Source organism: Prunus persica, chromosome G6, assembly GCF_000346465.2.
Source record: "Prunus persica cultivar Lovell chromosome G6, Prunus_persica_NCBIv2, whole genome shotgun sequence".
Lineage (NCBI taxonomy): Eukaryota > Viridiplantae > Streptophyta > Magnoliopsida > Rosales > Rosaceae > Prunus > Prunus persica.
In genome coordinates, this window is record NC_034014.1 from 7,642,984 (window position 1) to 7,669,761 (window position 26,778).

General features: G+C 37.5%; 3 protein-coding genes across 5 annotated transcripts; 2 read left to right on the plus strand and 1 right to left on the minus strand.

The window, feature by feature from the left end:
* On the plus strand, nucleotides 1,987-19,799 carry LOC18773076 (high-affinity nitrate transporter 2.1). The gene is made up of 4 exons (XM_007208410.2): nucleotides 1,987-2,899; nucleotides 3,030-3,145; nucleotides 3,478-4,144; nucleotides 19,540-19,799. Exons 1-3 carry the CDS (start codon nucleotides 2,090-2,092, stop codon nucleotides 4,142-4,144), a joined length of 1,593 nt encoding a protein of 530 aa, XP_007208472.1. The 5' UTR covers nucleotides 1,987-2,089; the 3' UTR covers nucleotides 19,540-19,799.
* Nucleotides 17,389-19,811, plus strand: LOC18773670 (high-affinity nitrate transporter 2.1). 2 transcript variants are annotated; one of them, XM_020567206.1, is made up of 4 exons: nucleotides 17,389-18,290; nucleotides 18,420-18,535; nucleotides 18,873-19,583; nucleotides 19,614-19,811. In XM_020567206.1, exons 1-3 carry the CDS (start codon nucleotides 17,481-17,483, stop codon nucleotides 19,537-19,539), a joined length of 1,593 nt encoding a protein of 530 aa, XP_020422795.1. In that variant the 5' UTR covers nucleotides 17,389-17,480; the 3' UTR covers nucleotides 19,540-19,583; nucleotides 19,614-19,811. The 2 variants fall into 2 exon arrangements, with proteins under 2 accessions (XP_020422795.1, XP_007207632.1); XM_007207570.2 differs by having other exon boundaries at nucleotides 18,873-19,808.
* On the minus strand, nucleotides 22,358-25,083 carry LOC18774521. Of its 2 annotated transcripts, none has more exons than XM_007206510.2 (4): nucleotides 24,953-25,083; nucleotides 23,176-23,327; nucleotides 22,818-22,966; nucleotides 22,358-22,708 (listed from the first exon to the last, which is right to left on the minus strand). In XM_007206510.2, exons 1-4 carry the CDS (start codon nucleotides 24,999-25,001, stop codon nucleotides 22,618-22,620), a joined length of 441 nt encoding a protein of 146 aa, XP_007206572.2. In that variant the 5' UTR covers nucleotides 25,002-25,083; the 3' UTR covers nucleotides 22,358-22,617. The 2 variants fall into 2 exon arrangements, with proteins under 2 accessions (XP_007206572.2, XP_020420612.1); XM_020565023.1 differs by having other exon boundaries at nucleotides 22,358-22,730.

Consider the following 26,778-nt stretch of genomic DNA (forward strand, 5'->3'; position numbering starts at 1 on the left):
ATCAAATAAACTTATTTGAGGGATACCTTTGTAGGGCTCACTCCGCATTGTATTTCACTAATTCAAATCGTCTATTTTTAAGATAATCATTCAAAGATTATCTCTATAAAAAATTATTTGAATCCGATATCATTTGGACACTCAATTGAGTTATTGAAATCTTAGTACTTTTTCGAAGCACCGTGTTCATTAATTTTGTAGGACACAATTGGAAGTAGAAAAGGTTTTCGATTTATCTAATTTTTTGCAAGGATGATCTATGAATGTAAACTTAAAAAATAGATGTTTTGGATCGTTGAAAAAAAATTCATAAGTGACCCTAAAGAGTATCCCTCAATATAAAATAGGAGGATACTGTATAATAATAATAATAAGCTATATAAATATATCAACTCACATGATTTTAAAAGTTATCCGGAATGGAGACCAACAGAGACACCTGCTAGCATTCTTATCTACCCTTTGTCCTTGCAAGGATCTGACCAATACATACATGGACTTATCATAGAGTTCTTATCAAAATACAAAAGGTCTTATAATTATGTCAGCAAACACACTTGTTTTTGTAGCTCTTAAACAAATCATAAAAGGCTCCATCCAACCACAAATACCAAGTCATGTTGTCCAAATCTCCTCCAAAAACAATACACAAGAACTCTATGATCAAGTGAAAGGTTAAGTATCCGGTTGATAATGAGAAAAGAAAAGGCTACAGTCTGTGATTATAAAAGAGGTACCATTTGACCTGTCACCTGAGAATGACATTTGAATAATATGGTTAATATATAATAACGAGTAGGCGCAATGGCACCTTAATAAGATATTAGTTATATATGATGAATTGTAATAGCTGTGAAGGAAAGAAAGAGATATCATCCCTCCCATTGCCCCTTGATTGACTTGCAAATTGCAGGACATATTTGCTTAAAATAATTGCAGTTTGGCTAGTTGATTGTCGTAGACTTGCGATGAATTATTGGTACAAACATCTGTGTGTCAATGTGATAATGGTTGAGATTAACGTTGGACACTATAATATATAATATATATATATATATGTATGTTAAACTGTTTGATAAGATAATATTATTCGATATACATACACGTAATGGTTTCGTATTGCCAAGCTTTTTGAATGTTATATTGTGAGATTGTGAATTATGATGAAATTTTTGAATGTTGCATTTAAACAAGAGAAATGCTATAACAGAACTTGCTCAAAATAGAGTTTTTACGTGAACTTGTTGACACTTTGAGAATTAATGTTAAGTTTGGCTCACTTTACACAATAAACATGATCATCAAGTCCAAGTGAGCAAGTCTCATTAGCATTTCTCTTTAGGTAAATATAAGTTTTTCTTGTTATTTAGAGAAGACTTGCAGAGCATATATTTGTGTTATCTTTTATGAGCTTCTAGTGGAGGGGCTTGCTAATAAAAGAGTTATTTGAATGTGAGGGTTTCCTAAACACTTTCAAAGAAACTCACAACAATGAATTCAAATGTTATTTTATAACAAGTCGGCACATACAAAACAATATAAAACTACATATTTATTTACAACATTGTAGATCACATCATTAATGGTGGCCTTATATAATTGGGTCTATATACTTTAGCTCAAACAATATAAATCTGTATGTCATTAATGGTAACCATTTCCATTTTACAATGGTCAAGGAACGTGCAATGTGTACAAATCCCAATTAGCTGAGTTAATCAGGGTTCATTATTGACCTAATTAATATTTAATTATCCTAACTATATGCGGCTACCAGTTACTTAACCAGCTGGATGACCCTTTAGGAAGGTTTATGTGATCCCTTGGGATATACGATGAGACTTTTCCTCTTCATATCAGATATGCGGCAAAATGCCTAACCAAAATGTTGAGAATCTTTCTTGCCTCTTCATAACCCTTCACAAAATGTCAACTCCAAGCCCTATATAAATGCCACACTCCCATATACCTTCCCCACACAACCCCATAACTTCATTTAGTCTAAGTAGTTTCTAAATTCGAAACTTGAGTGCTGAAACTCGAGATTCAAAATCCAAACTCCAAACCCCAAATTCAAAACCCCAAAAACATGGCCGAAGTCGAAGGTGAACCCGGAAGCTCCATGCATGGAGTGACAGGCAGAGAGCAAACCTTTGCGTTCTCGGTAGCTTCCCCCATCGTCCCAACAGACCCAACAGCCAAATTTGACCTACCAGTTGATTCAGAGCACAAGGCCAAAGTTTTCAAAATCTTCTCTTTGGCCAACCCTCACATGAGAACTTTCCACTTGTCTTGGATCTCTTTCTTCACTTGCTTTGTCTCAACTTTTGCAGCGGCCCCACTTGTCCCTATAATCCGAGACAACCTCAACCTCACAAAGCAAGACATTGGAAATGCTGGGGTTGCCTCTGTCTCAGGCAGCATATTCTCAAGACTTGTAATGGGTGCAGTGTGTGATTTGCTAGGGCCACGATATGGGTGTGCCTTTCTCATAATGCTCAGCGCACCCACTGTGTTTTGCATGTCATTTGTATCTGATGCTGGGGGCTACTTGGCAGTGAGATTCATGATTGGTTTTTCGCTTGCTACATTCGTGTCATGCCAGTATTGGATGAGTACCATGTTTAACAGTAAGATTATTGGGCTGGTTAATGGGACAGCTGCTGGGTGGGGAAACATGGGTGGTGGGGCCACCCAGCTCTTGATGCCATTGGTGTTTGATATAATTGGAAGAGTTGGTGCAACTCCTTTCACTGCTTGGAGAATTGCCTTTTTCATTCCTGGCTGGCTTCATGTCATTATGGGAATAATGGTCTTGACCCTTGGCCAAGACTTGCCTGATGGGAATCTTGCTGCCCTGCAAAAGAAGGGTGATGTTGCCAAAGATCAATTCTCCAAGGTCAGTTTTCTTTATATTTAAGGCCTTTTTGGAATCTTTGCTTATGTATTCATGACTTTCGAATATCCATTAATATTTATACAGAATAAGCTGATTGATGTTCCTCCCCTCCAATTTGAATAATGTTCAGGTATTGTGGCATGCTGTAACAAATTACAGGACATGGATCTTTGTCCTTCTCTATGGCTACTCCATGGGTGTTGAATTGTCCACTGATAATGTCATTGCTGAATACTTCTATGACAGGTTTGTCCTTCATTTTTTTCTTCTTTTAATTTTTAAAGAGTATAATGATTTTTACCATGTTTGTTGATCACATGTTTTTCCAGCGACCCACATGCCATATCGGGTCTCACCACAAGAATATAATGTTGTTAACAACACTAGTTAGCGAAATATTTCGTTTTAAATATCTAACATGTTATGTTGTCAAACTATCAATCTGAACCACGTATTTAAATTAGAGATGTTCAAAAGACTAGATTGAGAATTTCCAACCCAACATATCTATATGTTTGAACAACAAAGTATTTTGAGAGATAGCTGGGATTAATTTCAAATGTCCTTTAATCGAACAGGTTCAATCTCAAGCTTCACACAGCTGGAATCATTGCTGCAACATTTGGCATGGCCAACCTAGTAGCCCGTCCCTTTGGAGGATTTGCGTCTGATCGAGCAGCCAGGTACTTTGGCATGAGGGGCAGGCTATGGACTCTTTGGATCCTCCAAACACTAGGAGGAGTCTTCTGCATCTGGCTCGGCCGAGCAAACTCACTCCCCATTGCGGTCTTTGCCATGATCCTCTTCTCTGTAGGAGCCCAAGCTGCATGCGGAGCCACCTTTGGCGTCATCCCCTTCATCTCCCGGCGATCCCTCGGCATCATATCGGGCCTCACTGGAGCGGGTGGGAACTTCGGGTCCGGGCTGACCCAACTAGTGTTCTTCTCAAGCTCAGCATTCTCAACTGCGACAGGGTTGTCTCTGATGGGGGTAATGATCGTGTGCTGCACACTTCCAGTGACTTTGGTGCACTTCCCTCAGTGGGGGAGCATGTTCCTTCCGCCTTCAAAAGATGTCGTGAAATCGACGGAAGAGTTTTACTATGGAGCTGAGTGGAATGAGGAGGAGAAGCAGAAGGGGCTACACCAGCAGAGTTTGAGGTTTGCAGAGAATAGTAGGTCTGAGCGTGGTAGGCGTGTTGCCTCAGCTCCAACCCCACCCAACACCACACCTTCCCATGTTTAGGTTATGTTATGATCTCATGAGAATTGTTTCTTTGAAATGCTTTGCAAACTCCTCATGCGCCCAATTATTCTCCTTAAGTTGACCGAGAAGCTTACTTCTCTCTTGGGGAAATTTTTTCTTTATTATTATCAGTTTTTTCCCAAGCATATAAGTGAACTGATGATTATTTTTATTTCAATTATTTAGATAATTTTCACCAGTTAGCTTGTAGGATCCAGATCCTCTGCTCTGATTTTCTCTATACGCCACCTCATTAAAATTTAATCTAACGGATTTAAAAGTTGACACATCATCTTAAAACAATAATCCAATTTATTCCTAATTAAAAAAGAATAAAAACTCCTAACACCCAACTAACAGTAGTTAACGTCCAGTTTTTTTATATTTTATTTTATTTTATTTTTAAATTTAAATTTAAATTTTATTTTTTTCTTCCTTATTCACATTCTGTTCTATTCTTTTATTTTTATTTTTAAATATCTCTTTCTGTCATTTTCTCCTTTTTTCTCTCCTTGCATAAACCATCATGCCATCATCTAGCTAACTAGAGTGCTAAAGAGAACAGAAAAGAAAGGATGTAGGAAATAGAATCGAAGAAGTATTTATAATTTCCATTAAAAAGACAAAAGATTTATAATCTTCCCATCAAATAAATGACAAACATAAATTTACACATCAATAATAAAAGAAAGAACAATTGTGTATCTTTTGCAAAAGCATTCCTATTGATATATTGACCTGTATAAAAAAAAAAAACCAATGGAAACACTACTTAGTATTATACAAATAAAATTTCATAATAAAGATATTGCTGAGAGCATAACATACCCATGATTCCATATGCCATCTCTAGTTTGATCAATATTTGAAGCTGTATGTGGCTTATCGATCATCAAGTTCATAGCCTGTATAAAGTAGTTATGAAAATTGATGATAATAAATAAAAAAAACTTACCATGACTTATAAAAAGGATATTATAAATCTTAATATACCTGACTCCGCACAATGTCATTTGAAACTTGCAAGTCTTGAAATTATAAAGGGAAACTTGCAGGGATAAGTAATGGTTGGAAACTATGTTGGAGTTCTCGGTAAGGCATCCATGATATTGTATTAGGTGCCCGTGATCTTGTGCCTATGTAGTATTACAGTAACATTTTAAACTAGAAACATGATATGAGAACAAAAAATTAAATAAAGAAAAAAAATTATTATATTGAAATTGAACTTTGAATGCAAAAGAAGAAAATACATGTGACGAACGAGAACTAGATGATTTTTTATTCTTAGCTATGTTTTTCTCCAAACAACTTTTTATTCTTTTTCTTCCTCAGGAGGCTTCGCTCTTCTTTAATCCCCTTGCTTGGATAACTTTTGCACTACCCAAGAAACATGCCTCATTAACACCATCTGTCACTATGGTGGAAGGCGACCCTTGGCCATTCTTATCATGTACTTGACCATCCATTTTTGAACTTAACATGTCTTCAATGGTTTTGCTTAGTTGATTCAAATGACTAATAGAAATCTTATATGTTTCTTCGCTCTCAGCAGCTCGAGATGATATCTTGGTAAACATGGAACATAAAGACCTATATCGAGATGTTTGTTGTAGTTTCACATCTGTCTGAATGTCACGTCATGCATATCTTTCACACTTTCAGATCTTGCTTTTCTTGTCCACCTTTTTAAGATATACTGGTCATGAATTTCTTTGACATTCATGTAATTAGTAAGAATTTTCAGTGCATGGCTGCACAAGAAACCTTTCATCTCAAACAACCTACAACTACAAGAGACATCACAATCTTTCTGTTTTCTAACATGTCGCTCTTTCGAGTTACAATGTAGGACAACTGTATACACCAAATCATCACCATCTTTGTCACAAGATATCATGTCTAATTCAAGTGATTTGATATACTGAGCTTGGAAATCCTCAAATATTGCTTTAGTATAAATATTTCCTGCCTTAACCACCATTGAAACAGGTATTATCACCTTAGGTAACTTTTGACACAAAGCATACTCTGCTTACAACTCCTTATATCTCTTATCCTTAAGTACCTTTCAAAATGCATGAAAAATTGCACCACATCATGGTCCACATTCAAACAGTCTTTTAAGGTAGCATTAAAACTTTCACTTATCTGTGTGGTTTTTACTCCTGCAGACCAAGGCTACTTACAGTATGCCATTGCCCATTTATTCCTTAAATAAAAATGCTTTCTAACCAAGGATGTCCACGCACATTGTATTCATCCAACATTGATTCCCAAGCAACTAAGAACTCATCTTTCTCCTCATAGGAATCCATAAATTGTGTTAAAACGCTCCTAACTCCACCTATGCACCTAAATAAACTGTTTACATGTTTCATGGCATTTTGAATTATGTGCCATGTGCAAAGCCTGTGATATGTATTAGGCATCACATGTGCACAAGCCTTAGCCATCGCAGCATCTTGATCAATAAATAAGGTTTTTGGGGCCTTCTTGGACATGGCCTCTAAAAATGTTTCAAACAACCATATAAATGAATTGGTAGTCTCATCGTACCACAATGATGCCCTAAAAATAGCAATCTCACGATGATGATTAAATCCCACAAACACTCCGAATGGACGATTTGCTTCTTTAGTTTTGTACGTGGTGTCAAAACACACAAAATCACTAAATTGACCATAATCAACAATCATCTTCGCATCAGCCCAAAATATATTCGTAATTTGCTCATCACAATCTAATTGCACAGCATAAAAAAATGAAGGGTTTCCAATGCTTCATTCTGAAAATACTTTAGTAAGCTTCCTGCTTCTCCATATGCCAATTTTCTTTACCTCTTTGTCCGAAGGTAATTTTTTTGATCTTGTTTGATATATCCAAGAGATTCTCTTCCACCAACTTGCCTACCCATGAACTCATATGCCTGCCTATGTGGAATCCCAGATTCTTCTGTCAAATCTACTTCAGTAGCTTGTGAAGTAGATATTCTTCTATGAGACGGTAACATATGAGTGCATTCTTGTCTTACAAGAGGATGATTGTGGTTTTCCATAAAATGGCTAACCCAATACTTACCATTAGATTTATTCAACTTAATGCTCATTTTAGCATTACAACCCGTCCTTGTTTCTGCCCGAGAACTTTTAGTTAAATAATCTCGCTTATCTTTCGGTCGAAAACCCTTCTTGCAACAAACAAATACTCTTGAAATTATTTGACCAGTATTCTTATTCTTGTTATGTGAATCTCTTCTAATACTGAATCCTACTTGTTCGCGCTAAAACTAAACAGATATAAATAAAGCTAACTCTTACATGTGATGTGGATGGTTTGGACTTGAGGAGCCTTCGGTTCGTGGGGTCCTTCCTCGAGATGTGATGCTGGATTCGGCCTGGAGAGAGAAACGGCAGGTGAGATCTAAGACATCGGTGTGGCGCCGGCCGAAGACCCTCCGATGCCAAAGTTAGTGACAATTTGATGTGGGATCTTACAATCCACCCCCCTTAAGGGTCCGACGTCCCCGTCGGCACACTCGCACCACATGGCAGAGTGGCTCTGATACCAAATTGTCACACCCCGGACCGACTCCGCCGTAGCACGATATTGTCCGCTTTGGGCCCTCCTCTCACTGCCTGCACGGTTTTGTTTCTGGGAGCTCACGAAGCAACTTCCCAGGATGGGACCACCCTGGGATTGCTCCAGCCTCCCACTCGCTTAACTTCGGAGTTCTTACAACTCCGAAGCCAGTGAGCTCCCAAAAGGCCTCGTGCTAGATGGATGCGGGTGTGCCATATAAGGCACATCACCCCCCTCTCCGTTGGTTTGATGTGGGATCTTACATCGTGGGAGTGTCTTCGACGGTCGACACGTGCCTTGACAGGTTCAACATCAACTAATACATCTTCTCTGCCAGTCATATGGTTGCTGCATCCACTATCCAAATACCATACATCATCACATCCTTTTACACTAGCAGAACCTTTATTACTAGCATAAAACATGGTTGGTGTGGATTAGGTCTGAGTAGCATAGTTGAGCTGTTGTGCTGGTTCCTTGTTGTAGCAGTCTTTTGCGATATGACCAAATTTATCACAGTTGTAACATTTTGATTTTCCCTTAAACTGACACTCACCAAAATGTAGTTTGCCACAATTTTTGCAAGGGTTTCTAGCTCCATCGGTTGATTTATTATCCCAATTTTTGCCTTTTGTCTTCCAATTCTTTTGATCCTTAGAACCACTTTGAGTTCCACTGTATTTTTCTGATTTGGGATTCACACTAAGACTAGCAAATGCTTTATCAGTCTTATCTCCAGAGTGCCTATCTAGTCTTAATTCAAAACTCTTCAAAGAAGCTACCACTTCTTGTACCTCAATTTCATCCAAATCCTTAGAATGCTCAATAACATAATAGATTGAATCATAAGCTGATGGCAAACTGATTAGTAATTTTTGAACAATCCTTGCTCTAGCTAAATCCTCTACACAGCTCCTCATTTGGTTTATCAAATCAAACAGTTTGGTAAGATAAGCAGAAAGGGACTCATCATCTCTCATTCTCGTATATTCAAATTCTCTATGTAAACCTTGCAATTTAACACTTCTAACATGTTTATCACCATGGAATTCCTTCATCAAGATATCCCAAGCTCCCTTAGAGGTTTCTTCATGAGAAATTCGAGGGAAGATCTCATCGGACACTGCTCCTTGAATCATACTGTAATAACCCAAACCTTAATTAATATTCAATTAGTAATTTATTAAGAAGAAAAGACAATTTTGCCATTGGAATAATTTATGAATGAAAAGTTAACTTTTTGACTAAGAAGGAATTTGATAATTCCACATACACCGTTGCGTAGAGCATGATGAAACGAGTTCGTAGACACGAAGTAGACTCGAATCGGAGCTTTAACGTAGAAAATACGGTTAAAATATCACGAAGGGCAAAATGGTAATTAGAAAAAATCAGATTTTTAAACCTCATTTCTCTCTCTTCCCTCAGTTTCTCTCTCTCCACAAGATCGGACTCATTTCGCGGATCTCAATTTGGATACAGCTTGAGCCTCGAACGGATTTTCCATATTGTGCGATTTCCGGGTTCAATCCTGTTGAGCCGTTGGATCGTAATCAGTTTCAGATATGTTACTCTAGATAATTTCAGAATCGTGTATGATTCGACGGATCGTGAATCGGAGTCCTGGATACTTCGAAATCGCGAACCCTAGGGCTAGGGTTTAGAAATTATGCGATTGCACGATCGTGATCAATCCGACCGTCCGATCGAGACCAAACCCTCGGGACATGTGTCCTAGACATATTGGAACTTCTAGCGGCTTCCAGACCATATTGTGAGGTCATGGATCCGCGGGGTCCCAGGTTGATTTTTTGGGATTTTAACGCTTTTTGAGTCCCAAGATACTGCTAAACTGGAAGGAAAACTTTTATGGGTATAGGAATAACTTTAATTTTATGCACGTACTTCTAGGAGCCGGGGGTCAGGATTTTTATATTAATACTATATTGTATTAATAGAATATTATTGTCATTGAATCAGGCACCCGGGCACCAGTTAACCCGCATGAGGGACCTTCAAGAGGTCCAGCGAGCACGGACTACTAGTGAGTGGACTCTTTGTTTTTATAAATGAATTTAAGCGGTTCAGTTTCAGTTACAGTATTTGATCTTGAATAAATTTTATTTAAAGATTAATGTTATAAGCTGTTATATGCTTTTAAATATTTTATTTTGCATGTTGCCGAGTAAAATCTTCTTTAAAGGATATAGGAAAAGAAATTCTAGTTAATTATCAGATAAATGGCAGCAGAATTTGAAAGGTTACAGAAACTTTATATTTTCTTAAACCACCTTGTACCCAGATATTAAATGTTGCCTTCGGATTATATTGTGTAAAATTTCACATCAACCAACGGAGAGAGGGTGATGTGTTTTATATGTGCACACCCGCATCTATCTAGCACGAGGCCTTTTGAGAGCTCACTGGCTTCGGAGTCGTAGGAACTCCGAAGTTAAGCGAGTTGGGGACTAGAGCAATCCCAAGATGGGTGACCTACTGGGAAGTTGCTCGTGAGTTCCCAGAAACAAAACCGTGAGGGCAGAGAAGGGGGCCCAAAGAGGACAATATTGTGCTATGGCGAAGCCGATCCCGGGGTGTTACATATTGGTTGCCTTCAGTTTAGTCAGCATGCTTGACAGTTGCCCCACGAGTTCCTTGGTACTTGAACTCGTGTGGAGCGAGTAATGCGGATAAAGGTAGACTACGGTCCCCTGAATCCTGCGAGTTGCAGCTCGGACTGACCTCGTGTCATTGAGACCTGCGAGTATGTGTCACCCATGGTGATGCAAGGAATTGACGGATATGAGGAATTGACAGAAATAAAGGGTACACCTAGGTGGTATTTTTAAACTATTTTCAATGCCTTAAGGAATTAATGTTGACCATGAATATGATTGGTTTATATACATGTATAACTATATACGTGCATTGATTTCATAAATAAAGAAAATAAGTTAGTTTCTATAACTGTTTTTATAGTAGGGTTAGTATGTTCATATGCTATTTTCTAAACTTTGTTTTTGGGTCCACTCACTCTTTTTAATGTTTTGCGGCCCCAGGCAGTAGGCGTGCACAGTGATCCACCACCGGGCAGTTTTCCATCTTCCGCGCCTTTCCTTTGATGTAGGATTTTTGTTTTGTAAAGTATTAACTCCTTTATAAATTCTTAGTAGTTGCTCTGATGTTTTGCCCTAGACTGAGAATTGAACTGTTGAAATGTATATATACGTATGCTGGCAGTTGGTTGTACATATATATACTTGTTTGGCAGGTGTTCATGATTTGGTATTGAGCCAGTTACAAGGGAAACTATGTAGTTTTTTCGGTAGAAGTCAACCTTATTATTTTATTGTGCTTTGCATAGAAGGGCAAATAGGTCATTCGTGCCCGACATCCGCCAGGTGTCGGACACGCATAGGGTCCGCTCAGATTCCAAAGTGGAATTTGGATCGGGTCCTGTCACAGACCCAGAGCTTTAGCGTCCTTCATGAGTAGCTCGGTGAGAGTCATCTTCCCAGCACCACTCGATTCTTCCTTTTCTTTCTTCTTTGCATCAGATACGCTAGCTCCCTTCGAATCTGAGCACTCGATTCCCTTCTCAACCAATTCCCAAAGCCCATGAGATTTGAAAATGGTTTTCATTCTTATGCTCTAGAACTCATAGTTATCACCACCAAAAGATCGGCGCTCTTAGCTCACCACCTCCAGATCCTGCCATGTTAGACACAGATCTTCAAGAAAACAAGTTCTTCAAATCGCAGCTCACTTTCTTCACAAATTCAATCGCCCAGCTAAACAATCGAACTTGGCTCTGAGGCCATGTTAGAATTCAGACTATGATATGAATTATAACTTGCATTCTACAAATACTACATGAATGCTGGTGCAAGATTTCACAAGGGAGGAGCTCAAAATGGCCCTTTTCAAATGCATCCGTCAAAAGCCCTGGGACCCGACGACATCCCCCTTTTGTTTTACCAAAAGTATTAGCGTCTTATGGGGGAATATCTCATAGGGGCTGTACAACAAGTTTTTCAATCTTAACAGGCATTAAGAAGCATCAACTCCACTTTAGTCACCTTAATTCCAAGGTGAAAGACCCAAAGAATATGACTCACCTATGACCTATCAGAGCAAAAGTGATGGCCAATAGGCTTAAGAAAATCATGGATAGAATTATTTCCGAAAGTCAAAGTGCCCGTACCGAGATGTCTTATTTCAGACAACTCTATGGTGGCTTTTAAGATTGCCCATTTTCTAAATCATAAAAGGAAAGTGAGGAATGGATGGCTAGCGCTAAAGCTTTATACGAGTAAGGCCTACGACCGAGTTTAATGGAATTTCCTCGAGTGCATGATGGCTTGGTTTTGACTCTAGATGAATCACAAGGGTTATGGATTGTGTGCAAACTGTCTTATTCTTTCCTAATTAATGGGGAACCGTGAGGCACGTTACATCCAAGGATTGGTCTCCGTCAAGGGAATCCACTCTTCCCGCACTTGTTACTTTTTTTGTGCAGAGGCTTTTACAACCTTACTACGAAATGCAGACAGAGCACAATTATCACAGGGCATTTCAGTGTGTCGACGAGTACCAAAGAGAAAAATTGTGAGGAGTTGAAGCGTATTTTTGAAGCTTATGAGCAAGCCTCCGGACAACGCATCAATTACGACAAGAGAAGTGTTGCTTTAGTAAAAATGTCCAAGTACTGTCAAACTGTTAGTTTAAGGGAGAAGAAGTTTAGAGAATGGTTGGTAGTGTTTAGGACAATAGCTTAACTTGGAAAGGAAAACTTTTGAAAGAGTAACAAAGTAGTTTTATTCTATTGATTGAAATAGGAAAGGTAAGTCGGCAACTTTGCTTTGGACAAGTCAATTGCACAATAACCGACATTTCTAAAGTCATTTTCAGCCATAAGTTGTCTTATAGTTCTAGATTTCTCTAGTTGTAATACATTATATAATTAGTAAGATATTTCTAGTGACTTTAACTTGTCAACTTCTCTCAATTTTTTTAGATTATTCTATATTATTCAAGAGATAAGTGTGCATTAATTTTAACACAAACAACGGCTTGATGATTCCTTTCAAGTCCAACTTGTGGATCAACATGACAAGTATTTGGGACTACCTATGGTGACGGGGAGGTCTAAAGATGTAAGCTTTCAGTTTTTAAGAACATGAATTTGGAAAAAGCCACAGGGCTGGCGGGAGCAAATGTTGAGCATAGTTGGCAAGGAGATCTGCCTAAAGGTGGTGGCCCAATATATCCCCCATTTATGTTATGAGCTGTTTTCTCCTTCTCGAGTCCTTATGTCAGGATATTGAGTGACTCATGGCTAACTTTTGGTGGGGACAACGACAAGGAGAACATCGCATTCATTGGATGAGTTGAAGTCGGATGTGTATATCGAAATAGAAGGGCATGGGTTTTCATAATTTATCTGCTTTTAGTTTTGCCATGCTCGCGAAACAGGCTTGGCGTATCATTCATCGCCCTGAATCCTTGTTGCAACGAATTTTACATGCCAAGTACTTTCCTACAAGGACTTTCTTCATTGCTCAACCGGGGATGCGGCCTTCCTATATGTGGAAGAGTTTATTGGCAGCAAAGGAGGTGATTATTCGTAGCTCGAGGTGGCAGGTGGGTAATGGACATATGGTGCGAATATGGGGTGATCGTTGGGTGCCCCGTCCTACTAGTTTTGCTCCTATATCGCCCCTAGGACCTGGAATGAACAACTTTTTGTACGTGATTTTATTACCCAGGATGGTTCTCCTAGACGGGATTTTGCAAAATTACAAACGGTGATGCTCCCCCATTGATATGGAAGTGATCTCATGCATCCCGCTCAGCTTTTGAAACTCTCAGATTGTGGATGGAGATTGTGAGCAGGTGGTGTCGGCTATTAGCTGTCAAGAGGATGGCCACTCCCAGATTGGTTACATTCTCCAAGATATCAAGGAGTTGATGAGGACCCAACCCGGTTCAAAATTTGCTTGTATACGAGGACAAGCTAATGTCACGGCACATAGACTAGCTCAATTTGTTTTATCTTGTGATGTTAGAGTTGAGTGGTTTGAGGAACCATCAGACATTATACATGATGCATTTTTCTTGGATGCTTGTAATAGAGGTCAGGTTTTAAGTTCGCTCCTTGTTTTTTCCATTGTTGATCAATAAAATTCTCCTTCGTACCACCAAGGTTTCTTTTTATAAACAAAAAACAAAAAACAAAAAGCAGCAGCTAGGCTAAGGTATTGACAAAATAAAAATATAAAAATTGGAGAGCAAAATAGGCACACAAAAAATTGATTATTACAAATCATAAATATCGAGGACTCACCAATTCAATATGGTAAATTTGATGATGTGGAGAGAATGATGAATGAGTTTGTATTGAAAATTTTAAATATGTGGTTATTCCTAATAAACCCTAATACTTTTGAGTTTTAATCATATTTTCTATATTAGATATGAATGTATGAGATGCATAGAGTAATTGGATGGTCATGCATGTGTGCTCTTGGAGTGTACTAAAATGAACACAAAATGAATGTGCACCCGAGGTTACGTAGCCGCGCATTTTGATGCTTGTGTGTGCAGATTGGTTTTAAAAAAATTCAGCCTAACTACAGGTTGGCTGCCAAGCCATTAAACAGTTTTGGTTGAATTTTATGCCTTTGTCTTAAATTAATAATTTTTGGTTGAACTTTATGCGTCTGTCTTAAATTAATAGATACTACCATATATGGAGTTTTGAGGATGAAGAACATGATTTAACATGTGACTAAAGTTGGTGGAAAGAAATGGAGGACATATTCATGGGAACATTGGACATGTAGGTAAATTTAAAGTTGCCATTCTCAACCAATATTAAGAATGACAATGGGCTGGTTTGGGGTTAGGTATGGCAGTACCATCCGCGAAGCGGCCCTCGTCTTCGCCCATATCCTCAATAAGAATTTTCGGGGAATTCACGTTCACATCCTCATCTCCGTCCCCGTCGGAGGGATTCCTCCCAAATCCATCCTGAATCCCCAATTTTTTTTCATAAAATAATACTTATTCTACATTATAACACTAATTTCACCTTAATCTCAAATCAATTTGAGAAAACTAAATAAATATTAAATTATACATAGTTATATTAAATGTATATTACTTATTCGGCTGGGTTCGAGAATGGGGGTAACAATACCATTCTCGGTCCATAACCGAACATGAATTTTTAAAATACCTTTTTTTAAAAAAAAAAAAAAAATTTATAAATATGCCCATTCTAGCATGACATTTTTATAAATATGTCCACTCAACCAGATTGTTGTTATTATAGTATTTTCTTGTGTTTGTCTATTTTGTTAGCCCCAATTAGATTCCTTAATGATTTTCAATTTTCCTGATTTTATGCAAGGATGATTTATGATTGAAGACTTGAAAAATAGACGGTTTGGATCATTAAAAAAAAAATCATAGAGAACCTTAAAGGATGTCCCTCAAATAAAATTATCTATACTGTATTCTTATCATAGAGTTCTTATCAAGCCAACGGAGTCTAGTTCAATGAAAAAAAGCTTTAACTTGCATACCAGATGTCTCAGGTTCGAATCCCTACGACATCATAGTTGTGTGTGAGTGAGAAATTCCCATATTCTCTAATTTAGACAATCTCTTGTACTAATAAATAAATAAAAAAGAGTTACTTATCAAAACACAAAAGGTCTTATAATTATGTCAGCAAACACACTTGTCTTTGTAGCTCTTAAACAAAGAATAAGAGGCCTCAACTACAGCTCCATCCAATGCATTCCCGACTAATTATAAACACAAATACCAAGTCATGTTGTCAAAAGCCCCTCGAAAACATTACACAAAGAACTCTATCAGCAAGTGAAAGGTTAAGTATTGGGTTATATATATATATATCATATATCATCCATCAACCATTACAACAAGCAAACGATTGATAATGAGAAAAGGAAAGGTACCATTTGACCTGTCACCTGAGAATTATAAGTAGGAGTTAGTGGGGCATACATTGTCCAAATAATTACTACATTTTAATAATAGTTAATATAACTAGGGCACAATGGCACCTTAATAAGATATTAGCTAGTTATATGATGAATTGTAATGGGTGTGAAGGACAAAAAGAAGATATCATCCGTCGTCATTGCCCCCTGATTGACTAGCAAATTGCAGAGTATATATAATTCTTCCTAAAATATCTGCAGTTTGGCTAGTTGCTTGTGGTAGGCTTGCGATACATTGTTAGTACAAACATGTCTTCCGTACGTCAATGTGTGATAATGGTCCAAATTAGCAGTCTAACATTCTAATATATGTGGTTAGATTATCTGATAAGATAATATTATTCGATATATAAACGTAATGCTTTCATAAGATGAATAATGTTTTCCTCCTTGCCCATAAGGAGGAACTCCTCCTTACCTGTTAATATGGCTCAACCACAAACTAACGTGCTTGTCTTTTCTTTTGTTTTTTATTTTCACTTTAATTATTCTTAAACAGCTAAATAATTGCTCTATTAAACAGCTAATGATGCCTATTAACCATCGATCCTTCGAGACATCGTTGACACTGAAGTCAGGTTGAATACGACATATGAATTTTGGCTCTTAGAGCAAAAGTAAACACATTAAAAAATCAGCATGAATCAATAAAACGTATATAAAAGTAGGGGTGGGTGGAGTGAGGTGCTAGATGAGACAAATAACTAGTTCTTACTTGTAAGGGTTCTTAATTAATTGTAGGCTTTCACTTCAACAATTTTGAGCCGATATTTATATGTTTGAAAGTGCATTTGGCAGAGCCAAAAATGTTGCAAACTAAAAACGTTGTTGATATTATTGGAATGAAAAAGATAAAAGAGAAATACTAATTAACGATACGTTTAAAATAGAATCTTTATATGAACTTGTTGTCACCTCATGATAAAGTTAATGGTAAGCTCGATCGATTTTATACAATAAACATGAGGTGATAGTAAGTTCATGTAGAAACTTTCTGTTAAGTAAGTCCTGTTAACATTCTTCTCTGAAAAATAAATAAAAGGTGTTTGTTTTAAAGTTAGAGAATCATTTTTTGTAGACTTGCAGTGCTTCTCTACGTAACACTGTGTGTGTTCTTTTTTGATGAGATAGGGGGGACAAAACCCAAAAGAGAACTGTGTGTGTTCTTTATGAAGTCTTCTCTTGATAAAAAGAGTTATTGAATGGAAGGGTTTGCTACAAAAACACTTGTTATTTTACTACAAAGTGTACAAAACAATAAATAAATAAAAGCTATATAAATCTGTATGTCATATCATCTGTAATACTCTAACCATTTTACAGTGGTCCATGGAACGTGCAATGTGTACAAATCCCAAGCCGAGTTCATTAGGGTTCATTGACTTAATTAATTTTTGATTATCCTAATTATATGCGGCTACCAGTTAGTTAACCAGCTGGATGGCCCATTAGGGAAGGTTTATGTGATCCCTTGGGATATACGATGAGACTTTTCCTGTTCACATAAGATGCGGCAAAATGGATAACAAAAGTGTTGAGAATCTTTCCTTGCCTCTTCATAACCCTTCACACAATGTCAACTCCAAGCCCTATATAAATGCCACACTCCCATATACTTTCCCCACACAACCCTAGAACTTCATTTAGTCTAAGTAGTTTCTAAATTCGAAACTCGAGTTTTGAAACTCGAGATTCAAAATCCAAACTCCAAACCCCAAATAATGGCCGAAGTCGAAGGTGAACCCGGAAGCTCCATGCATGGAGTGACAGGCAGAGAGCAAACCTTTGCGTTCTCAGTAGCTTCCCCCATCGTCCCAACAGACCCAACAGCTAAATTTGACCTACCTGTTGATTCAGAGCACAAGGCCAAAGTTTTCAAAATCTTCTCTTTGGCCAACCCGCACATGAGAACCTTCCACTTGTCTTGGATCTCCTTCTTCACTTGCTTTGTCTCAACTTTTGCAGCGGCCCCACTTGTCCCTATAATCCGAGACAACCTCAACCTCACAAAGCAAGACATTGGAAATGCTGGGGTTGCCTCTGTCTCAGGCAGCATATTCTCAAGACTTGTAATGGGTGCAGTGTGTGATTTGCTAGGGCCACGATATGGGTGTGCCTTTCTCATAATGCTCAGCGCACCCACTGTGTTTTGCATGTCATTTGTATCTGATGCTGGGGGCTACTTGGCAGTGAGATTCATGATTGGTTTTTCGCTTGCTACATTCGTGTCATGCCAGTATTGGATGAGTACCATGTTTAACAGTAAGATTATTGGGCTGGTTAATGGGACAGCTGCTGGGTGGGGAAACATGGGTGGTGGGGCCACCCAGCTCTTGATGCCATTGGTGTTTGATATAATTGGAAGAGTTGGTGCAACTCCTTTCACTGCTTGGAGAATTGCCTTTTTCATCCCTGGCTGGCTTCATGTCATTATGGGAATAATGGTCTTGACCCTTGGCCAAGACTTGCCTGATGGAAATCTTGCTGCCCTGCAAAAGAAGGGTGATGTTGCCAAAGATCAATTCTCCAAGGTCAGTTTTCTTTATATTTAAGGCCTTTTGGAATCTTTGCTTATGTATTCATGACTTCCGAATATCCATGAATATTTATACAGAATAAGCTGATTGATGTTCCTCCCCTCCAATTTGAATATTGTTCAGGTATTGTGGCATGCTATAACAAACTACAGGACATGGATCTTTGTCCTTCTCTATGGCTACTCCATGGGTGTTGAATTGTCCATTGATAATGTCATTGCTGAATACTTCTATGACAGGTTTGTTCTTCATTTTTTTTTCTTCTTTTAATTTTTAAAGAGTATAATGATTTTTACCATGTTTGTTGATCATATGTTTTTCAAGCGACCCACATGCCATATCGGGTCTCACCACAAGAATATAATGTTGTTAACAACACTAGTTAGCGAAATATTTCGTTTTAAATATCTGACATGTTATGTTGTCAAACTGTCAATCTGGACCACACATTTAAATTAGAGATGTTCAAAAGACTAGATTGAGAATTTCCAACCCAACAAAATATCTATATGTTTGAACAACAAAGTATTTTGAGAGATAGCTGAGATTAATTTCAAATGTCCTTTAATCAAACAGGTTCAATCTCAAGCTTCACACAGCTGGAATCATTGCTGCAGCATTTGGCATGGCCAACATAGTGGCCCGTCCCTTTGGAGGATTTGCGTCTGATCGAGCAGCCAGGTACTTTGGCATGAGGGGCAGGCTATGGACTCTTTGGATCCTCCAAACACTAGGAGGAGTCTTTTGCATCTGGCTCGGCCGAGCAAACTCACTCCCCATTGCGGTCTTTGCCATGATCCTCTTCTCTGTAGGAGCCCAAGCTGCATGCGGAGCCACCTTTGGCGTCATCCCCTTCATCTCCCGGCGATCCCTCGGCATCATATCGGGCCTCACTGGAGCGGGTGGGAACTTCGGATCCGGGCTGACCCAACTAGTGTTCTTCTCAAGCGCAGCATTCTCAACTGCGACAGGGTTGTCTCTGATGGGGGTAATGATCGTGTGCTGCACACTTCCAGTGACTTTGGTGCACTTCCCTCAGTGGGGGAGCATGTTCCTTCCGCCTTCAAAAGATGTCGTGAAATCAACGGAAGAGTTTTACTATGGAGCTGAGTGGAATGAGGAGGAGAAGCAGAAGGGGCTACACCAGCAGAGTTTGAGGTTTGCAGAGAATAGTAGGTCTGAGCGTGGTAGGCGTGTTGCCTCAGCTCCAACCCCACCCAACACCACACCTTCCCATGTTTAGTCAAACAAGGGAAAAAGGTCAACATGCACCAAGGTGCATATGTGGTGTGGAACAAACCAATAATCAGAGAAGTGCTATTTTGTATCATCTCAATCAATCATATGTGTACTGTATTTCTATTAGAAATACAAGAGATGATCAGTTGAGTTGATACAAGTAGTTTTATTTGTAATGAAAATAGAGTTGCCATATAGCGTGTGCCTCTATATATGTATCTTGTACACAAATGTTTTTACTTTCAAGGTTTAAACTTATGATAATTTTCAGTAGTAGTTTTTTTTTTTTTTTTTTAATAATTTTGTTTTGTTACATTCATATAATAGATTTGTTTTTGTGTTTTCCCTATAAAAAAAAAAAACTTATGTTGGAACTTTCTTATAACCAAATGAAGGGGCAAGTTGAATAATGGATATTGTCTAGTTAGGATATATAGCATATATGTTACAAATCTGAATTATGGAAAAAACATCGTTATATATTCTCATGTTTTAACTAAGCAGTGAATGCCACTCAATTTGTGATGTGCTAGGAAATGCAATGCTCGAGTAATTGACCTCAATGTAAGACGATCCTTCAAGAGGCAAATAAGGTTGTGAGTATGACTGTCACATTATTACGTGTGTTATTAATTCACGTAATATAGTGGATGACAATATTACTATAACTTAATATTTAATAAATGCATACATGCATTATAATATGAATGAATTGATAACAACACGTGACAGTAGAACCGTGACACCCAAACATCAAGACAAGCCATTTACTCCCGCCCAAGGATTCTGGAATCTTCTTGTCAATTAAAATAGATTCTCTAGAGATTTATCGATGCAGATGTCAATGGGTGTTTGTGGCATCCACGCGAACTTATCCATAAATGGCATTCCAGGTTGGAGGGAATTTGGAAATCTGATTTAACAATAGAGAGATCCTCAATTATTAGCTGGGTAGAAGTTGACTTGTTTATGTTTAAGAAACACGAAAGGAAATGAACATTCGTATTATCGTATGCATTATCTAAGAACAAAATATGTATTCGGAGTAACAAGGTTTTGGAAAAAAATAAATAAATGCAATCAACCATTTAAAAAAAATATATATTAACTTATCTTTTTTGTGAAAATTATCAAATGCGGAGTTGGGTCTTTTTGCAGGAGAGATGAACAAGGCTCTGTATTTCCCCCACTTTTGAATTAATAAGAACTAGGCAAGAGAGAAACTTCTCTATCTCTGTTTCATTGTCCCCTTTTCTATGTCACCTATCAAGGAAGAAGAGAGATAAGAAAAGGGAGCAATAAAATGGAGTTAGGGAATTAGTTTCTCGTGCAAAACTTAGGAAGTGCTTTGTTACTCTTGATGACTCCTTGAGATGGCAATGAAAAGAGATTCAATGTTTATTACAAATTGAAAGAGGTCTTGACATAAGAAGCATGAATAAAGTCGGAACCATGAATTTTACAGAACTTTCACGAGTGACCACGTGAAGGATGCCTGCTTGCTATATGATTGTTATTGGGCTTAGGAGGTGGGCTACTGGCTACAATGGGTCAAAAGCTGCCATGGGCTAAATCGCAGTTCCTTGGGTATAAATTTTTTGTATCATTAATAGATATGAGAAGAAAGAGAATGATTTACATTCCCGACTTCCTCATCGTTTACTTGCAATCATGAATGCAAAAATATGTGGGTCCCACCTTAAAATCCTTGCATCCCCTCAAAACTAGGAATCATATCAATTCCCATTCCTTTTTTCCCTTACTACCTTCCAAAAATATCCTTACCACTTTACGATAATTTCAAAACACCCTAATTACCGTTGGAAAAAGCAAAAAATTTCCCTTTTCACCTTGGTTGCTAGCCTCTACTTGTCTTGTTATACTTCTTATCACGGTGTCATATTTGTTTTTCTTTTTTTGTTTCTAACATATTCCTTGTATTATTATATACTAGTTTTTCCATCACTCGTCATATAGTATCATATAATATATACTAGTTGTAAAATAAAGTTTTGTCAATTTGCTTTTTTACAAGTAACTTAGGTGAAAATTATATATTTATATGTGTAAGGCATTTTAGTAATCAAATTAGTTTAGGTTATGATTCATGAGAACGAGTAAACAATGACAATGGGAATCAACTTCATTCATGTGCTGCTTCCATATAATTAGTAAACAGCTTAATGAGAATTATTCTTCTCATACCAATTCATTACTTCCCCTATTCCTAAATTTTCCAATTCCTTACTTTCTCCATTCTTGATTAGTAAATAGCCCCTAAAGTCTACTAGTTTAGCAAATGAGAATGTGCTTGGTGGTTTTCTCAATATAGGCTATGCTGGCATGCAGGAGGGTTTCTAAGAAGCTTTGATGGAGGATGAGGTTTTGGCTATGGTGGTTGGAGGGGAGAGCTTGAGGTTGTGGCTCACGGTAGCTCGAATTTTCTCTAGAGTAATTTGAATTGAGGCTTAGAAGAATGGTTATGGCTCTGGCATTCAAAGCTTGGGGATTTAGTCATGATGTTAAAGGGTTTCAAAGGGTAAGACAGTGGAAAGCATAAGGCTTCTCTATATTTTTTGGGCATCGACAAGACAATGTCGAACAATTAAAAATCCAACATTATCGAACTATGAAGGCGTGACAGTATTTTGTAGGTTTTATGTTATAGTGTGCCAAAATTGTTGTGTGTGTTTTGGTCTTTTGTTTTTGGGTGTCTTGCTTTCTATAGCACTTGAAACTTTTGTTTTACGTTCTCTGTTCAACAGATGATGAACAATATAAGATGTTCTGCCATTGTTGTAACTGAGTATTGGACTACACTGGAGAGTGTAAATAGTGCTTCTCTTAACAAAAGGTATTTATATCCCTCATCAATAGATGTGATTAAACTTGGGGTGTTTGTGTGATCTTACAATACAAATATATACATCACCCATCACTTGATCTACAACCAATGCAGCAATTGACAGACTACAAAACAAAGAGGACATTTTAAATCTTCCAAAGTGGAAGCCTACAAGCCGATATATGTCTTACATACACGTCAAATGTGCGGTCTCCTCTATCTGAAGCACAAAGATGGTTACAGCAAAACTATCTTTCCACGGCCACTGCAGGTAAGGCATGATCGGGCAGAGGAGCATTTTGTACAGTAGCTCCATTTCTTTGGAAGCCTGATGCCATTAAGGAAGAATTCTGGCATTAATGGAACCCAAAGTGTTTGCTGAGAGAGAAAGAGAGAGTGGAGAAGGAAAAGTGAGAGAAACTCAAAAGAAAGTGTACCCTGCTGTGTATCGAGTGGCCATATTCTTAGAAGCCAATCTTGCCCTCTCAGCACTTTCATCTGAGAGTCTCTTAAGAACGAAGCCTTCGCCTTTGCATTCAGGACATATACCAGAACCACCACAGGCTTCACAGATTTTCATAGGAACCTGCACTTCTGAAAAGTAGTTCATTTGGAGAGATAGCTCAAGCATAGGAAAAGAGATGCGGCACAGTCATGACCGCCCGATCATTACTTTCCTCTCACTGTTGAATATGACATATCATGTCTTTGTAAACTACTTTCCCACCCCAGTTAGATGAAAGTAAAGCTCAGTTAAGTTGAGTTGATTTTTTTGTTTTAGAATTAAGTACATACCTCAGCTGCCTCAGAAGCTTTGGTTCTCCTCACAAGAATGGTAGCTGCTGTACCAACAACTGCAGCAGCAATCGCTATTGAAGCCGCTGTTTCAGGTAGAGCAGCAGATACCAGGGATGGTCTTCTTCTTTGCTCTTGCAGCTTTACATTGACTGAAGAACAAAAGTTAGGATCCAACCATTAAAGTGCATTATATCATAAGACAATTCAGCCAGAAACACTAATCATTTAACAATATAGCCTTATACTTTAAGAAACATCAAAACATATGAACCAGGAAGAAATTTTTCCAGGTAATTTAACTAAGTTCTTGCTTGCTGATGGAGGATTTCACAAACTTGATTAAGCATTGTAAATAATTAAAAACTAACTACCACAGTAAGTGGCATGTATTGTAGCCTGAATTGTACAAAAGAAAGCTAAAGTGTCAAAGAACAAAAACATGGAAATGCCATGATGTTATGATTTGTACGTTTCAATTACACTTCTTATAAGCTCCCACTCTGCATATTTCGTGTTTTAATTTTTAGCTTACCAGCCTCAAATCCAGACGACTGATACAGTAAAACTTAGTCTGATAATTAGGCGTAATAACACATTGTTTTCCATCCCTAAATTTAAGTAACAGATTAGATCGGTTGTCCAGTAGAGCTAAACGAATATCACTCAACACTTCAGAAACCAGCCCAGACTTAGTAAAAAAACTATTCAACTTTAGGTACATGGGCATATATAGACAACAATGTATAGAGTTCTGTACTAGTTGTTGTGCCAGTTGGATCATGTGTACCGGGAAAGAAATAGACAAGTCCAGGACCCCCACATGATACATGTGAGCGCTTAAGTCTCAAGAGAAGTTGAATGAAAAAACAATTTCCTACACAAATGGTAAAGCCAATTATGGACTATTTAACATAGCCTAACATATTTCCAGCCTTCACAAGGTTCAGGTTCCTCCTTGTTCCCTACCAGTCACATTAAAGTTCAACCTAAATCCTAAATATCACCATCTTGCTCCCCCCACCCCATCTTATCTTTTTCACTCTCCATCTCCCTAAAGATGGTGTGCTCAATAGAATCTCTAAACCCATATTAGCACAAGAAACAAATTCTTCACTAACCAAAAGCAATTAACAGACAAGGACATACTAGTGTAGAGGTTTGGAGTAATTGCTCCCCCAGACAAGGTTCTGGGTTCAAGTCCTCGTATCCTGAAATAAAGAACACTTTTAACTCCTAGAGAAGAAGCTATCCGCCAAACCAAACAAACCAAGAAGCACCATCCAGCAAGATCAGATTGACATTATGGTGGGCTTTATTGAGCATTTGCGAGTCATTAGGAAGTGGGTTCTAATGATTTGGCTATGCCACCATACCCATTCATTGTAATCTTTATGGAGGAAGGTTGCTGTTGAAATGGTTTTCATAATTATAACAGATAAAAAGATGGCCCTTTTGTTAATGACTTTTTCATAGAAATTGAGTTGTTGAAGGTGTTGAAGTGAAGAGATACCAATAAATGGGGAAACTTAAAATTTGATGGTGGTTAAAGAATAGATGGCTTATCTCATTTGTCTCATGTCTTGAACACATTTCTGCTGCTTACCAACCTCCAGTATCAAGATTTAAAATTTCTAAAATGAAATCAATCAACAACCTTCACTTCCCATGTATTAACACTCTCATGAAATGGAAAGGTGAACAATAAAGACATACATAACGGCCATGGAAGTTGAAGTTTGATGCTTGAAATAAACCAAAAATAGGGTTATCTTACTCTGAGGAAGGGAAGAAAACGATAGTTTGTGCACAGCCAGCTCCATCATTTACTGTCTTTCCGAGTAAGGCAAACACCAGGCTCCGAGGAATATGATTTGCTCTGGTCTCTTAATCTTAACTGCCTTATCTTGGCTGCTGGGGCTGGTCTTTATTTGCCATTGATTATGTATACAATTTCAGAACTGCCATTTTATTTTTGGAATTCAAAATTAGACATGGTAAGGGGGTCTGGGTCGTGTTGGATTTTGCGAAAATATCTAAACTTAACACGACCACGTTAAGCTAATGAGTGAAGAAATGCAAAAATGAACCCGTTTTAACCCGTGCCCAAATAACCCATTGAAATAATTTTAGTAAATAAATAAATCACTAAACTACCGGAATAGTACTAAAAATAAGTAGTTAATAGGTTCACCTGTTTTCAACACCACTCAATAAACTTCAGCCCTAATATCGAATTTTTGTGTCAATGTTCATCTTATGTTAACAAGCCGTATACAATTTTTTTTTTCTTTAATCTACTCAAATCGTGCATAATCCTAGTAGAAAATTGTTGAAAGTGGGACATATATGTGACTCAATTATGCTAAAGCTCACACATTAAAATTGAATGTAACAAGGAGCACTCCATGATTAATCTCTTTATATGCAATCATATGCGAACAACATGTAAGGTAAATTCATATATTTTTTTAGTTTTGAAGTTTAAACTAAAGATGTTTAAGTTTACAACTTGTTTCATGTTCATTCTTACTTTTGAACCTCCCGTATATATAAGGGTAAAGATGTCTTTGACACTGAACATACATATTTCTCCAACAACAAGAAGAATAAAAAGAACACAACATATTTCTTTACCATAATATCAATTCTTGAAAGTTGGTATTGTCTATATCACTAGAGTAAGTATATGTCCTACTGCATTGAGAACATTAATCTTTATGTGAAATGTAGTTGCTGATCTACAATTCTCAGAAGAGTCGAATTAAATTTCATAAAAGTTGTTAAACCCACGATGCAAAAGATGTCAATGGATAGTGGTTGCAGCAATCAAATTAATTCCTTCATAAATATCTTCAATGTCTTCTTCTTCTTCTTCTGTGGGTGTAAAGCTTCACAATTGCTTCATTATTTGCATTTTGTTTGTTGGAGAGGCAATTATTAGATGGTATAGACTTTATTATAATTTATAATATGCTTTTTTTTTTTCCTTCTGGAATTAAGAAACATCCTAATTATCTTTTTAAAAAAAAGGAAGTAGTTGGGCAATTTTTGAATCCTTGTTACTCTACTATTTAGTAGTTGCTTGCTTATGGGTTGATGCTGCTAATGCTATTATGTGGCGGCGTTACGGTCATACTTAAAAATTATCCTTATTAACAAGTTTTTTTTATAGAAAACTTCCTAAATATTATTTTATCATACAAGTTAAACCTAACTTTCATGTATTTTAATTAAGCACCTCTGTTTTCATTCTCTGTATGTTTGTTCAATTTATGTTCTTCTTCTTCTTTTTTTTTTTTTTTTTTTTTCCAGATTTCTTATAACAAAGGTACAAAAGGTGAGTGTACTGCAGATACTTCTTAAATCCTAAAGTTGTTGGGCTTCTATGAAGTTTCCTTTCAACCAAAATTTTAAATTTTAAAAATAAAAAAATTTGTCACTTGGCGCGTCTCTCTCTCTCTCTCTCTCTCTCTCTCTCTCTCTCTCTCTCTCTCTCTCACTCACAAAATCAATTTCACTTTTTTTGGGTTTGGAAAAAAGAAAAAAAATTGAATTGATCTGGAGTTAATAATGGGAAGATATAGAGGGCCGGGTGCAAAC